At 36.5% G+C, this 16,355-nt stretch overlaps 1 protein-coding gene across 1 annotated transcript; it reads left to right on the forward strand.

Annotated features, from left to right (window-relative positions):
• The first annotated feature begins 951 nt into the window (after positions 1-951).
• LOC140231227 (ZP domain-containing protein-like) lies at positions 952-15,761 on the forward strand. The gene is made up of 5 exons (XM_072311373.1): positions 952-972; positions 8,129-8,520; positions 11,635-11,755; positions 12,484-12,727; positions 15,592-15,761. The coding sequence occupies exons 1-5, from the start codon at positions 952-954 to the stop codon at positions 15,759-15,761; spliced, it is 948 nt and encodes a 315-aa protein (XP_072167474.1).
• The last annotated feature ends 594 nt before the right edge of the window (positions 15,762-16,355 follow it).

Consider the following 16,355-nt stretch of genomic DNA (forward strand, 5'->3'; position numbering starts at 1 on the left):
TATTAAATCTTACAATTCTAATCAAGATATAGTGACGGCCTTATAGATAACGATTTATACCAATAAACTGAGGACTTGAAAAAATACTCTGAATTAGTACGAGCGAGTGAGCCGAAATTTGTATATTTCCGCGTCATCATTACGTTTTGTTGTTATCTTGTTTGATTCGGTTTTTTTTTTGCGCCCCCCCCCCCCCGTATGTTCGAAACCGTTGGCGCCTTCTTTTGATCCATTTGGCGATCGCTTCAGAACGAAAGAAATTGCAGCCGCTGCTCCGTGAAACATTTTGCCTGCTAAATATAAAATGACATGTGTGAACACAATAGACACTGTCATTTTGTCATCATCACGTTTTGTTCTTACCTTCTTTTCTATGTAAATTTTGGCGAGCGAGCGCAGCGAGCGAGCCGAAAATTTTTGTATTTCAGCTCACAGAACATGGAATTTTTGTGTGAACACAATAAACATTGTCATTTTGTCCGCGTCATCATCATGCTTTGTTTTTATCTTGTTTTATTTGGTTTTCTGCCCCCCCCCCCCCCATCCTCCCTCCCGCCTTCCGGGCGAGTTTTTGGTTCTTTTTTTCCTTCTTCTCCTTTTCTTTTTTTCTTCTTCTCCTTTTCTTTTTTTTTTCTTCTTCTTTTTTTTGCGCCCCCAAGGAGTGGCGCCCGGGGCACGTGCCCCCCTTGCCCCCCCCCCCCTAGATACGCCACTGCCGACAGCTCCCCACCGTGGCCGCGCTGGGCGTCCTCGCCCGGCTTGCGTGCCGACTGTGCGCTTTACAATCTGTACGTACTACGCAAAGTTCAGCGGTCCGAGCCGCATATACATGGTCATGGTAGCACAACACTGATCGACGGAATCGGAAAGCCTGGAAGTGGAACTGAGATGTTTCCATTTTCAATACAAAGATCTGTTTTGTGGCATGGAGTTCATTATCTGTTCATCAACATGGTCAAGGCCAGTGCTAAGGTACCTACGGCCTATAAGCCCTAGTCGGGGACTGCAAGTCTACTAGACAAGGTGTTGAAAACAACAACAACAAAACAAACAATTATGGCACACATTTCAATTTTAGGTCTAACAACTAAAACAATCTGAGTTTCTCTTTTAAAATCTTAATTAGATCTAAACTTGTTATTACTAATACAAAATATTGTGTTTTTTTTTTTTTTTTTTGGGAAAGGTGTAAACTGATAAAAGAGGCTCTGAAGTACAGTATCCATTCAAGCGTTTAATCTTTACCAAGCCGTGCTGGCTGTGCAATGAATGGAACAAAAAAAAAAAACAGGATGTAGACCACCGGAGTATCAACAAAAAAGATTATCAAATTAAACTGAAATTGAGCATGCCTTATCAACACATTCTGTCTATAATTAATGCCAAATTTCAAAGCAGTAGCACCATGTTTTTAAAATATATAAAAAGTTGAAAGTGAAAAGTGTGTACAAAATGAAACGGAGACACACCTCATCACGCTATTCTACTAAAAAAACAACAATGTTCAAGATAAACTGCTAAAAAGTAGAAGACGACTTGGTATTACCTTTCAGAAAACATGAAAAAGTCAAGATCGGCTAGGTTGACCCATTTCACCTATTTTCAGTCCTTACACAAAACCAGTCTGTGCGACTCTTTGTTCGTTTTCTGATGCACGGTCACATTTAGAAGAGTGGCCACAGGTGGATTCCTTTTCAGCATTCTCAAAATATAAAAAAGAGCCGAAAAAAATCTTGAAAGATTTATCATAGATTATTATCTGTTTCCCTTTTAATGACATACTTCTCCTTCCTGGGAAAAAATAATGTTGTTACCATAGCAACGATATTAATGTGGCATAAACAAATTTAAAAAACGGTTAAAATCATCAAAGTAATTTGTCATGAGTAGTATGCTGCTCAAACTTTTCATGTTTAATGCTTTTTGATGAAAAAAAATCATTTTCTTTTAAGAAATAGCTGTTACAAGGGCAACCGTCATTGCTGTGAGGTTGCCGTATAACCAGTCGGAAATTGTGATTTTGTAATAGTTTGATGGAAGGGATATGTTTATAATTACTGATTATTGACTTATTTTGTGCTTATAGCGTGTTTTTATGATGTTTATTGAAGAATACATGTTCTTTTAAAGAAAATAAGATGTCATTAATAAAAATATGGCAACAGGTGGATTCGTGTACGGCTCCCCCTAAAGTAAAAGAAATAGCACACAAAAATATCACTATACAGAAATGGATTATCTACCGACGTATTTTATTCTTGCTTTTCTTTCGATCAATAACAATGCTTATTTTACTTTGAAAGGTAGCTTTTGTAATGATGTTGCTATAACAACGAAAATGATATGAAATGAACATAGTGGAAAAATAAGCTGATAACCAAGATAATAATTCATGATAGATATTCCATTCAATCTCTAACGTTTTCTTGCTTTTTCACGATTTTTTTTTCTTTAAGAATAATTGTTGCCATGGTAACCGTCTTTCCTATGAGGTAACTAAGACATTATAAAATTTTTTTTTTTCAATTGGATTGACTAGGGTCTATAATGACATAATTATTTTGGTGTATACAACATGTTTTTATGATGTTTAAAGAAAAATACATGTTCTTTTTAAAGGAAAAATAATGCGTTGTCATGGAAACGCAACGGCTAAAGACGTCCGTTAGAAAAATGGCAACAAGTCGATTCGTGTTCAGCACCTCAAAACTAGGGGAAATAGCACAAAATATAAAAATCTACAGAACATTGTAAGAAAATTACAACTCGCCGTTTACTACTTTGTCAACTGGACTCTTTTTAAAAGATTCGCCATCCGTGGAGACGAAGGCAAACCAATTGGGCCTACCCCATGGCAAAATGGGATAGACCAAAATGGGATAGGTTGCTAATACGTTTAATATTTTTTTTTTTTTTTGGGGGGGGGGGTTGTTGATTTAATACGCCACAGTCTTGCTGATAATATTCCAGTAACAGATCAAGAATTTCATTATTTTTCAGCTGATCTAAATCCTCAATCTGTGTTTTTTACTCCCATCCAAGAATATGAGGTGAGGAATGTAGTTTACAAGTTAAAAGCAAAAAAAAAAAAAAAAAAAAAAAAAGAAGAGTGCTGGACATTATGGTATTACTGATTGGTATATGATTTTTTTTACTGAAAAATATATCCGCAATATTGTCTCCTTTAACATACATATTAGATTTGCCCATTGTTACTGGCGTAGTGCCTAGTCAAATGAAAATTGCTTAATTTGTTCCGGTTTTTAAAAAGGTAACAAAAAAGACGAAAGTAATTATCGTCCAATTTCTCTTTTGACGGCGATTTCTACACTGCAAAAACTCCGGTGTTAAATAGTGAACACCAAGCTGGTGTTAAATTCTCGGTGCTCATTTATGGTGTTAAATTAACACCTCCGGGTGTCATTTCCAAATTTTAAACTGTTTTTGAAGAGTTTCTTGGTAACTGCACTTCTTGTTGATTTTTAATCTAAACAAGACGATCAAGAATTTTACATTGAAATACACTGTACTAGATTTTTGAAAAAATGTGAAAATAAATGTACACCAAAGTAACACCAGCTGGTGTGGTCTCTTATTGAAGCTGGACGGGTGTTAAACCATTGATATTAACACCAACAAATATCAAATCAACACCATGTGGTGTCCTTTTTTAATTAACACCAGTACATTGTCAAAATAACACCAGGTACAGTGCAAATTAACACCACGAAGTGTCAGGTGAACACTTTTCAACACCATCACAGTGCATTTTTAACACCTGTTGGTGTGGTCCTTTATTGAAGTGTGATCGGTGTTAGATTTAACACCCGTGGTGTTAAATCTAACACCGATGTTTTTACAGTGTAAGATTCTCGAACATTTGATATGTTCTCGTGTAATTAAGTTTTTGAACGAATGCAATATTTTTTGTGAGTCTCAATTTGGATGTAGAAAAAAAAAAACACTCTACTGCTCACGATTTGCGTGCTTTCATCGATAAAGAAGCCCACGCTATTGACGACTCATCACATACAGTTGGTATATTCCTGGACCTGTCCAAGGCCTTTGCCACTATCGATCACGGTATGTTATATAAACTCTCGCACTATGGGATACGTGGAAAGGCCTTGGACTGGTTCAGGAGCCACCTAACTAACAGGAAACAGTTTGTCAATATCAACGGCTTTAGTTCCAGTTTAAAAAACACTATCTTGCGGGGTCCCTCAAGGATCCCTTTTAGGCCCACTTTTGTTTATTTTATATACATATATACATATATACATATATGTATATATGTATATATATATACATATATACATATATACATATATGTATATATGTATATATGTATATATATATATATATATATATATATATATATGTGACCGTGCACCTCAAAACGAACATAAAGTCGCACACACTGATTTTGCGTGAGGACTGAAAATAAGTGAAATGGGTCAACCTAGCCGAACTTGACTTTTTCATATTTTCTGAAAGAGCGGGTCTTCTTATACATTATGCTAAAATTTATTATCATAAAACGGGCAGGAAAGTGTGTTTTTTAGCAGTTTATCTCGAACATTTTTGGCAGAATAGTGTGATTAGGTGTGTCTTTAGAATCCCTTTTTCATTTCTGAAAAACCTTGTCCACACTCTTCACTTTCAACTCTAATAACTTTTGAAAGGATAGTGCCACTGCTTTGAAAGTTAGCTTTAATTATGTTCAGAATGTGCTGATGAGGCATGCTTAATATCAGTTTAATCTGATAATCCCTTCATTGTTGTTACTCTGGTGGTTTACTTCCTGGTTTTTGTCCCATTCATCGCACAGCCAGCACGGTTTGGTAAAGATTAAGCGCTTGAATAGACACTGTACTTCAGAGCCTCTTTTCTCAGTTCACACTTTTCCTGAGTTTGTGTTTTTTTTTCAATATTCAGATAGGTTAGGAGAGTCCATTTGATTTGAGTTATACATCATTTTAAAGCTTAAAGTCTGCTCTTTCAGAATAGGGTCTTAACTAAAAATTCATGTCTGGCGACTTTTTGTTTGTTTTGAGGTGCAGGGTCACATATATATATATATATATATATATATATATATATATAATTATTATTATTATTATTATTACTATTACTATTAACTTCATAAATTCATCTAAGGTTCTATCTTTCCTTCCTTTTGCAGAGGATTCTAATATCTTCTTTTCACATCGAAACCCAACAACCCTTCTAGATGTAGTGGACAGAGAATTAAAATTGGTTCAAATGTGGATTCAAGAAAACAAAATATTGTCTTTTGATGTAAACAAGACCGTTTGTTATTAAGTAACACTGTTACCACTTTGCCTGGCGATGTAAAAATGAATAATGATTGTTTGATTCAAGTTGAATCATCTAAATTTTTAGGTCTTTATAGCGACCATGAATTAACATTGAAATATAATATAGATTATTTATCTAAGATGCTTTCGAGAAATACTGGGATTTTAACTAGGTTAAAACATATTTTTCTAAGTATATTTTGAAAAATTTATATTCAACACTTATTTTACCCTATCTCAGTTACTGTATACTTGCCTGGGGAAATTGTGCCAAATTACACATTTATAGAATTTTCAAACCACAAAAATGGGCTATTTGTTCAGTTAATTTAGCCGTCACACGAATTATTTCTTCATTGAAAACAGACTCCTTAAGGTTGCTGATTTGTTTTTATACAACTTAGGCACATTTATGTTTCAGTTAAATATCAACGTATTTACTCATATGTTTCAGAAAAATTATACCGTCCATGCTTACCCAACAAGACAAAGAGATTCATTTCACCTTCCACGTACTCGCACACTCCTTGCTCAAAAAAAAAAAAAAAAAAATTGCTTTTACCGGACCTAGGTTCTGGAATGATCTTCCCACCGACTTAATCAATAACTTGTTCCAATATGTTTACATTTAAACAAAAAAGAATAAAATCAATGTTATTAAATGAATATGTGACCCTGCACCACAAAACAAGCAAAAAGTAGCCAGACATGGATTTTTAGTTTAAAGGCAGATTCTGAAAGAGCAGACCTTAAGCTTTAAAATGATGTATAACTCAATTCGCATGGACCCTCCTAACCTACCTAAATACTGGAAAGAAACCACACTCTCTGGAAAAGTGTGAACTGAAAAAAGAGGCTCTGAAGTACAGGGTCTATTCAAGTACTTAATCTTTCACCAAGCCGTGCTAACTGTGCGATGAAAGGGACAAAACACAGGATGTCACACCGGAGCAAGAACAATGAAGGGATTACCAAATTAAGTTGAAATTGAGCATGTTTTATTGGAACATTCGGTTCATGATTAATAGCAACTTTCAAAGCAGTAGCATTATCCTCTCAAAAGTTATTAGACTTGGAAGTGAAGAGTGTACAAAGGATTTCAAGAAATCAAAAGGGGCCTCTAATACATACCTGATCATTCTACTCTCTCCCAAAAGTGGTTGTAGAAAAATTGCGGAAAACACACTTTCCCATTGGTGTTATGATCCCAAACGTAAGCATGATGTAGAAGAAACTTAGCTCTTTCAGAAAATACGAAAAACTCAAGATTGACTTGGTTGACCCATTTCACCTTTTTTGAGTGCTCATGTAAAATCAACGGGTGCGACTTTTTGTTCGTTTTGTGATGCACGGTCACATATAATCAGCCTGATTGTTCTGTTTTAAATACGTTATCTGCAGTATCCTCATTCAATGTATGGCGGATCGACCTGCAGTGTATGATTGATTTACCTCCGGTTTATGCTCCCATTATATAATCACTACCTCCGTACCTGTATTTGCATTTTGAAGCCCTTAGGTGTGCTCGTATACTTGTGTATCTATATGCTATTTTTTTAATCAGTTCTTATTCTTTGGGTTTTTATTTTTTCCTTTTTCTTTTTCTTCTCTTCTATTTCTTTTTTCCTTTGTTTCTTGATGTTTTAGCTTTCATATAGTTTCGTCATTAATAATTTATGTCCTATCTCCATTGATTGCATTGCAAATTTACATTGGTATTTTTTCCTGGAACCTGCGTTTACAAACTTTGCTCTTGCGGTTCCATCATATTTCAGAAGTTATAGAGAATTGTCTTATGTACGTTATGTATGTTTACACACTTTCTGTTCATGACCCGATTTATATTATATTTTGTATCTTGCTTGGTTTGCATTCTTGTTTTTATGTATCTCGATGTCAAGTAAAATATGAAAACAAATGTGCTGGAACTGTTCACTGTGTCTCGAGTGTAAGACAAGTGATGTTCCAGTTATTCAATTCAAAATAATACGAGCGGAGGGCCTTGAGGCCAGACTAGCGCACAGCTTGTGAGCGTGCATCATTCAGATCTGATACATGCATCTGTAATCCTGCAACGAAAAACTCCGACGGTCAGGGGTTGCGCTAGAAAGTGTCACTTTTATTTTTATTTTTCATGGATTTTGCGTGAGTGTGATGTACACTTCTTTTCTGAAAGTATAAATTTTCATTAGTTGTGTTGTGGTTTTCACTTCTTGCATTTCGATGTTGTAAATGGTGCAGTTTGATGCGTGCTTTTGCATGTTTTATCGACTTGAAACAGCCCCACTTGTTTAAGGTAGCAATATATTTTGATGCAGACTTTTATTGAACAATAATATGTCTATAAAATGGTATCATTTATATAAACTTTTTGTATTAATTTTACAATGAATGTCATGCACATTGTCTGTCAAGTAATTGAACAGAAAAAAAAAAACTTACCTTGTTAGGTTTGATCCTCCTTTTATGACGTACGTGGAGTGGAAAAAAACTGCCCATCACTCCCTACCAATGTATACGCACTACTCTTTTATTATTTTCATCATGGCTGCTCTAAATGTGATTATTTCAATCTATAGCAAGATAGCCCTGTGATGTATTTACTGTGTTCTCACTGTCAAGTCTTGTGCGTGAAAACTGAACGGATTTCTCACTGTATTTCTCCACTCCAAGTACCTGATACAATGAGAACCAAACCTCACAAGGCCCTAAGTGCTCATTTTTGCGACTCTATGAATGTGAAAGTCAAGAAAAAAAAAACTATATAGTCATACTGATCATGTGGTTTTCACTATCTAACTTTGCAGGAGACTGAGAGTAAGCATGTCTACACCAACAGAATAACGAACAAAGTCGATCCCCAAAGACCAGTAAGTCGCCAGTACAAGGTAGATATACCTTTTGAATGCTCTTACGATCGCACGTCCCGAGTGGAGGGAGCATGGTACAAACTGGAGGATTACACTATCGACACCGATCTGCGAGAAGAAGGAGAATACAGACTAGACCTGAAGTTTTACGATGATGCTGAATACAGTAATGAAGTCGCAGGGTTTCCAATGGTTGTCCACCTGAATGACGAGCTCTACTTCCAGGCGTCATCAGAGTACAGTCACTTGGACCTGTCAATTAAGTCTTGTTGGGCAACACTCGGTAGCGACCTCGACGCGGCAGAATCATATGAATTTATTGAAAACTGGTAAGCCGAGAGATATGATGAGCTTTACTTTGGGAGTACAACTTGCTTTGTCACTCAACTTGAATTCGCATTTACGTGCGATGATTAATAAGGTGCATCTGTATGGGTTTTGTTTTTCACTATTCCGAAAAATCATATGTAACAAAATGTGTCCTGCTAAAACAGAAGGATCCGAAAGTCAGGGGGAGGATGATATTCTGAAAATGAATGACATTATTTCCTTGCTCTTCCCCTTTAATTTCATATTATAACACGAGATATAGATATTAGCGCGTGTCGAGTGGTTTAGAAAATCAATGTTTCGAGAAAACAGCCCTTCAAAGTTATCCTTCCGACGCTCTCATAATCAAGAGGGGCAAGACAGTTTCCACCTCTTGACAATAGAAGGAATGCTCAACAGCAACCACACGATGTTCATATAAAAGCTTAACGCCAGCGGTCTACACATGTCTAATCAGCAACCAGCATGCCATTCAGCTTCGAAATTTTGGCAGAAGATAGCCGATACAATAAATTACAAAATTATGCCAAAAACAGAAATCCATTCTTTTTGACCAATTTTGATGATCTGTCTTCAATTTCGATTTTCTTGGCTAAGACGTCAGCGACTTTAGGAACCTTTTGCTGCGGCGGGTCAAAAATGTATTGTGGAAAAAAAGAAATAAATAAATATAAAAACAATGATATTCTCTCTAAAAAAAATCGAGTGAAAATATTCACTCTTAAAAGAGTGAATAAAAAAAAGAGTGAATTTCGAGTGAAATTGGAGTGAATTTTGAGTGAAAATGTTCATTTTCACTCATTTTGGAGTGACGTCAGGGATCACTCCAAAATCTTCGAGTGATCCCTGAGGTCACTCCAAAATGAGAGAGGGTTGGTCAGTTTGAGTTTGGTAAATGTTCGGGGAAGGGTTTGAATCATATGTGACCGTGCACCTCAAAACGAACATAAAGTCGCACACACTGATTTTGCGTGAGGACTGAAAATAAGTGAAATGGGTCAACCTAGCCGAACTTGACTTTTTCATATTTTCTGAAAGAGCGGGTATTCTTTTACATTATGCTAAAATTTGGTATCATAAAACGTGCAGGAAAGTGTATTTTTTAGCAGTTTATCTCGAACATTTTTGGTAGAATAGTGTGATTAGGTGTGTCTTTAGAATCCCTTTTTCATTTCTGAAAAACCTTGTCCACACTCTTCACTTTCAACTCTAATAACTTTTGAAAGGATAGGTCTACTGCTTTGAAAGTTGGCATTAATTATGGACAGAATGTGTTAATGAGGCATGCTTAATTTCAGTTTAATCTGATAATCCCTTCATTGTTGTTACTCTGGTGGTTTACTTCCTGTTTTTGTCCCATTCATCGCACAGCCAGCACGGTTTGGTAAAGATTAAAAACGCTTGAATAGATACTGTACTTCAGAGCCTCTTTTCTCAGTTCACACTTTTCCTGAGTTTGTGCTTTCTTTCCAATATTTAGATAGGTTAGGAAAGTGCATTTGATTTGAGTTATACATCATTTTAAAGCTTAAAGTCTGCTCTTCCAGAATATGGTCTCAACTAAAAATTCATGTCTGGCGACTTTTTGTTTGTTTTGAGGTGCATGGTCACATATAGAGTCGGAACATAATTTGAAGGAATAAGTAATAGTCGTCTTAAATTATAATGTAATTAAAGGGATCGTATAGTTTTGGTTGAGACCTAATTTCAGGTTTCTAACATTTTTCAGTGAGATAATGAGAAACCTCTTATGAAATATGAAAGAGCATGTGATTCCAAGAGGAATTCAACGTTTATTTGATGAAAATTGGTTTTGAAATGGCTGAGATATCCAAAACAGAGCGATTCTAATAACGTGTGGGACCCATCGCTTTGTTTTACTTTGTTTTTGGATGTTTCAGTCATTGTAATCCCGATTTTCATAAAAAAAAACCTTGAATTCCTCTTAAAATGGTATGCTCTGTACTATTCCATAAGTCTTGGTATCTTGCAAAAACTTAAAAGCACAATTCTCATCTCCACCAATACTGTACTATCCCTTTAACATGGCCAGTAATCATAGTTATTTCTTTGGCCTTATACACCCCCCCCCCCAAATGCCCTCTTTGTCACAAAGTTACAATTTGCTCCATTAACGTATAATTAATGCAGGGAAAAGACCCCCTGAAATAATCTATTGAAACACCACAATCATAGAGCAAAGTTATACGAAAACCTTTGTCATAGAAAACAAATTGTTGCATAGGGCGGCGATTTGGCTCAGTTCGTAGCGCGTCTGCCTCCAGATCTTAAAGGACAAGTTCACCTTCATATACATGTGGATTGGGTGAAGGCAACAATATTAGTAGAACACATCAGTGAAAGTGAAAGAAAATAAAAAGAGAATTTCACAAAACTTGACTTTTTGAATAGAGTGCACATTTCTTCGACTTGTTACTGACTTATGTTAGGGGTAATATTATTCCCCCCGATTTCTGAACTAGAGAAGTCGAGTGTTCTTTTATTATGTGAGAAAAGTGAGAATATCTTGAATTTTCGTTATACTTTTTTTATATAGTTGTACTCATATGACATCACAAGTTATAGTAGTCTTCTCATCCAGCCGTGACTGAGCAGAAACTTCAAAAATTCATAACTTTTGAATGGATTGTCCGATTTTCCTCAAACTCTCATTGATGTGTTCTACTAATATTGCTGCATTCACTCAACTCACATGTCTATGAAAGTGAACTTGTCCTTTAAGGGCCCGGGTTCATTTCCCAAGTTCCTGAGAAATGTTGTGTGTAATCATTCTGTCTCCTCTATAACGAGGGAAACATTCTGCTACTCTGGCATGCATGTAAAAGATTCCACTTCCTTCATGCATAATAAGTCGATACAGTGGTCCCGCCTCACACCCATCAGGACCCTACGGAAGACCAGCTAGTGCAACTGAATATGGGCCATTCAGCCGTTTTGTATTTCATGTTCTTTCATATTTCATACAAGGTTCATTATTCTCTCACAAAAAAAAAAAACAGAAAGAAAGTTAGAACCCTGAAGCCAGGTCTCAACCAAAAAGTCTTATACCATCCCTTCATGCAAAAAGTTTATTCCATCTTTGCACCTATCAGGCTAGTAGCAAGCGAAGAAGAAGAAGTAACATCTGTGGTTTGCCCAAATGTTGATCCTATCAAAGTTATCAACGTCGAGACCCAAGCTTTTCGCTTCGTGGGAGGCGAAGCTGATCAAGCGGTAAGTCATTGTCTAGTCTCTCTACTTAATTATATAATTCATGCTTGTGGTGTTTTGGTATGAATTAGCCCCTGTGAGCTAGTACATCAAAAACCGTATAGGACCTGAAGGGTTAGTGTGGCCCTTAACTTTCAAGAACGGGGTTATGTACCATCTTAGGTACAATACACGTGGTACTGGACATTATAGAGCATGATTTTTCACAAAGCTCGCATGGTTCTCTGTTACTTTCTCCAGTTTCAAGAAATTTCAGAATACAACCTTTTTACATGTATGGAAGGATGATAATCCTTGTTATGCTTGAGGCGAGGGGTTAATTTTACAAAACTCAGAAATTTGTTCGAGTAACATTTGATGAATACTTTATTGAACTAAAAAAGTTATGACTATCACTGCGCTTAAGAACGTAGTTCAAACAAACGTCCCTGACTATAAACTGTAGTTACAGTTCATGAATGAAACGCCGGGTTGCTTTTGCAAGAGTCAGTATTCTATAAGTTTTCATGTCCTTTGGATTAAGGAAAACTCCAAAATACATTGACGATTGCTGCATCTTTGTACATCTTAAACGTCTTGGTGTTTCTTTTAAATCATGGTTATTATGTGCTTTTTGATCAAAAGCTAAAACACGACGATGACCTTTAGTTGATTCAATTGCTGTAAATTGATACCGTTTTGACAGGAAAAAATGCAATAAATTTCTCTTTTTCATGATCATCCATTCGCAGATATACATCCACTGTGATCTGTACGTCTGTAATGCAGGCGATGATGATTCAACGTGCCAGGAAGCGTGTTCAGATCCATCTTACGCCAGTAAGCCACTCATGACAACCATTATGCCAGGCAGTGATAGGCGTCGGCGTGCAGCGGATTACGCTCAGCCAGCTCTGCCCGTGCAGCGGGTGATTCGCGGCCCCATTCGCATTGTACGGGATACCCAAAGCAACCAGGTCGATTCTGACTATCATGGTATGTTTCCCCGATATACATGTACATGTACATATCTTGAAGTTTTGCCATAAAAAAGAGAAGATACTTAACAGCACCTTGACTTGCTAGTTATTAATGATTACTCTGCATACCTATGCCGTTTGGCAGATGATTCAGTTAATCATAGGTAAAGTGTGCACAATTACTTACAGCTGTTATTCGATTGTGTCTAGCATAATAATAAATAATGTGACCCTGCACCTCAAAACAAACAAAAAGTCGCCAGACAGGACTTTTTAGTTAAGACCATATTCTGAAAGAACAGACTTTAAGCTTTAAAATGATGTATAACTTAAATCAATTGGAGTCTCCTAACCTATCTAAATATTGGAAAGAAAGCACAAACTCAGGAAAAGTGTGAATTGAGAAAAAGAGGCTCTGAAGTACAGTGTCTATTAAAGCGCTTAATCTTTACCAAACCGTGCCGGGTAGTAAGGAAGTAAACCACCAACAATAAAGGGACTATCAGATTAAACTGAAATTAAGCATACCTCTTTAACACATGCTTTCCATAATTAATGCCAACTTTCAAAGCAGTAGCACTATCCTTTCAAAACTTATTAGAGTTGAAAGTGAAGAGTGTGGACAAGGTTTTTCAGAAATGAAAAAGGGATTCTAAAGACACACCTAATCACACTATTCTACCAAAAACGTTCGAGATAAGCTGCTAAAAACACACATTCCTGCCAGTTTTATGATACCAAATTTTAACATAATGTAAAAGAAGACCCGCTCTTTCAGAAAATATGAAAAAAACTCAAGTTCGGCTAGGTTGACCCATTTCACTTAGGACTATTTTCAGTCCTCACGCAAAATCAGTGTGTGCGACTTTATGTTCGTTTTGAGGTGCACGGTCACAATAGGTTTTCCCGGTCATTTTCATACTTTTGTCACTCAAATTCATTAATGTGCATTCAAGTTCACGCAGCGCACCCACGCGAAAATATTCGGCATTCAAATTCAGAATCCGAGCGATCAATTTCATTTATGGGCGTTCTATTTCATTTTCGTGAAATCAAATTCATGATTTGGCATTCAATTTCACAATGCGAGCGCCGGCTTTCCTACTCGTGCATTCAGATTCATGCGATAGTCACGTGATAGTCCCAATGAGCTTGTTTGGAGCGTTCAAATTCATTTTTAGGCGATCAGGTTCCTACTTCGTGTAATCAATTTAACGAGGAAAATGGAGTAGACTTTTAATAAAGGAAGAAGGGCCAACACAACCAATAAGGCTTGCGTATAGTGTAATTATGATTGTTTACAGGTTCTACATTGTTTTTTGTTCATGTATTCTTTGTTTTTCATCTCAACAAATTTCAAATTGTAATGTCCAATCAGCAGTGCATCCAAACAACACAACGACTAGTAATCATATTTCTTGATGATATTGCATGCTGACGACGCCCCAACACCAACCACATATAATGACAATTCATCAATTTAAAGACAAACTGATGCACAATGATCTCACATAGTCCCGCAAAAGTACATCAATAAGACAGCAATACACAACAAATAACACGTATAAAATGTTCATGTATCAGTTTCAATATAGTCGAAATTTTTTTTTTTTCCTCGAAAGTGTCAACCAACCCTCCGTATTATGCTCGTCTGTAGACCTATACAGTGCCTAATGTTTGTTTGTTTGTTTGTTTCATTTTCCATCTAAGAAGATGATGGCTGGATAACCCATATTCAGAGGCAAAAGCTGGTCTTCCATTTGGGGTCCAGTTGGATGATCTGCTCCTTGCGATGAATAAATGAAGTGGGATCTTTTACGTGCATGAGTTGTGACTCTCTCACACATGGGACCTCCACTTTATTTCCAATGCGAGGGACATGTGCCTGTATATTCCTATTTGCCAAGAGCGAGTACAAAATTGTCAATGAATAGGTGGACCTCTACTGCAAAATAGATAATCATCATAAATCCCAATTTGAGAAACACATGGATACACGGCCCCAAACTAACTAAATTCAGGACTTCTTTTAAATTGAATGCAGTTATTTGGAAAATGGTTGCCTATTCACGAATTTGGATGACCGACGAGATTCCGTCGCCAACTTGACATGAATTTGAATGCTCATTGATGAAATGCGAGCTCCTCTCTTAAATTTGAATGCTCCAATGGTAAATTGAATGTTCCAATAGTGAATTTGAATGTTCCGATAGTGAATTTGAATGCTCCGACAGCGACTTTGAATGCTCGGATAGTGAATTCGAATGATCGGATTTTGAATTTGATTGCTGATTCAGTGCTGCGAGCGTGGAAAGCGTGCTCGGAATAGGAACTTGAATGACAGAAGTATGAAATTGACCGGAATAGCCTAATATTATTTCCTTTTATTTGTTTGGAGGTGGATTGAAATAATAGCTTATGATCCCTTAACATCAATATTTGTCGCTCTTTTGTCGCTCACCAAAGCCATTTTTCCCTTTCTTCTCTCCTCATCCCCCCCTGAATTCTCTCTCTCTCTTTGCTTATGATGATGGTCTCCTGTTTATTCTGTTATATCCAGAGTTGCTTAATTTGCCTTTGAACGACAGATAAATGGGATTCTATGTTTTCATAGGTATATGCATAAAATAATGTCTTGTTTGTTTTCATTCTGCATTTTGTTAGGAAAAAAATGTTGGATATTTGAATCTAAATTTAATCATTTATCTGTTTTGATTGTCGGGTTCAAATTATACTTTGCTCAATAGGCTCGTTCAGTTGACTTTGTATTGCATTTATGTATGAAAAAGAAATTCAGAAATCAAATCAAATCAATCAAAAGCACTCAATTATGGTTCTTGCTATCAAATTTGTCTGAATATTTTTACGTTGATCCTACAGATGATACCACGACCTGGACGTCGCCTATGTGGGTCTTGGCCGTACTTGCCATGAGTGCCGTTGTCATCCTCCTACTCGCAGCCTTGGTCCTGCTCTTAAGAAAAGGAGGCTTAAGCCTTGATGGAGGAAAAACAGACGAAGAGGAAGGCGTTGATCTCATTGGAAAATAAAATCTGACACCTGTGGTCACTCCTAAGCGAGCAAAAACAGCTGAGCAACACAGCGACAGCAACATGACATGTCATTCGTTTGGCCTTCGCATCCCTGACAGCATAATTATTTTCGATCCTGAATTTCATCCAATAATATTTATTTCGATCGATGTTTCTCAAAAGAATTACAAATGCTTTGACATTGGTCGAAATAAATGCGATTACAATGTACGCAACCACTTGTTTGGATTTGACATTTCAAAATAAAGTACGGACTGAACACAAATGTTAATGGTCATTATCATGGCACGAAAGTGTCTCAAAGATTTACCGGAAATACATTATGACGGAACCTACATTAAAAAAAAAAAAGTCAGACCGCAGGTCTTCAAATTATTGAGGGCAGATATGAATGTCCTGGCCAACGAAATAATTATTGAAATGATAAAAACACTGTTGAAGAATATACGTGAATAGATCAATGTTCCTTAAGCTATCTGCTGAGTGAATACATGCAAACTTTTTCTCATGTTTTATGAGAACAAAGAGTACTTCATGGCAAGATATTCAATAGTTACTGAAGCTTCCCACGGAGCGTCCTTCTAAACAAAC

The sequence above is a fragment of the Diadema setosum genome, chromosome 7 (genome assembly GCF_964275005.1).
Source record: "Diadema setosum chromosome 7, eeDiaSeto1, whole genome shotgun sequence".
In the NCBI taxonomy this organism is placed as follows: Eukaryota; Metazoa; Echinodermata; class Echinoidea; order Diadematoida; family Diadematidae; genus Diadema; species Diadema setosum.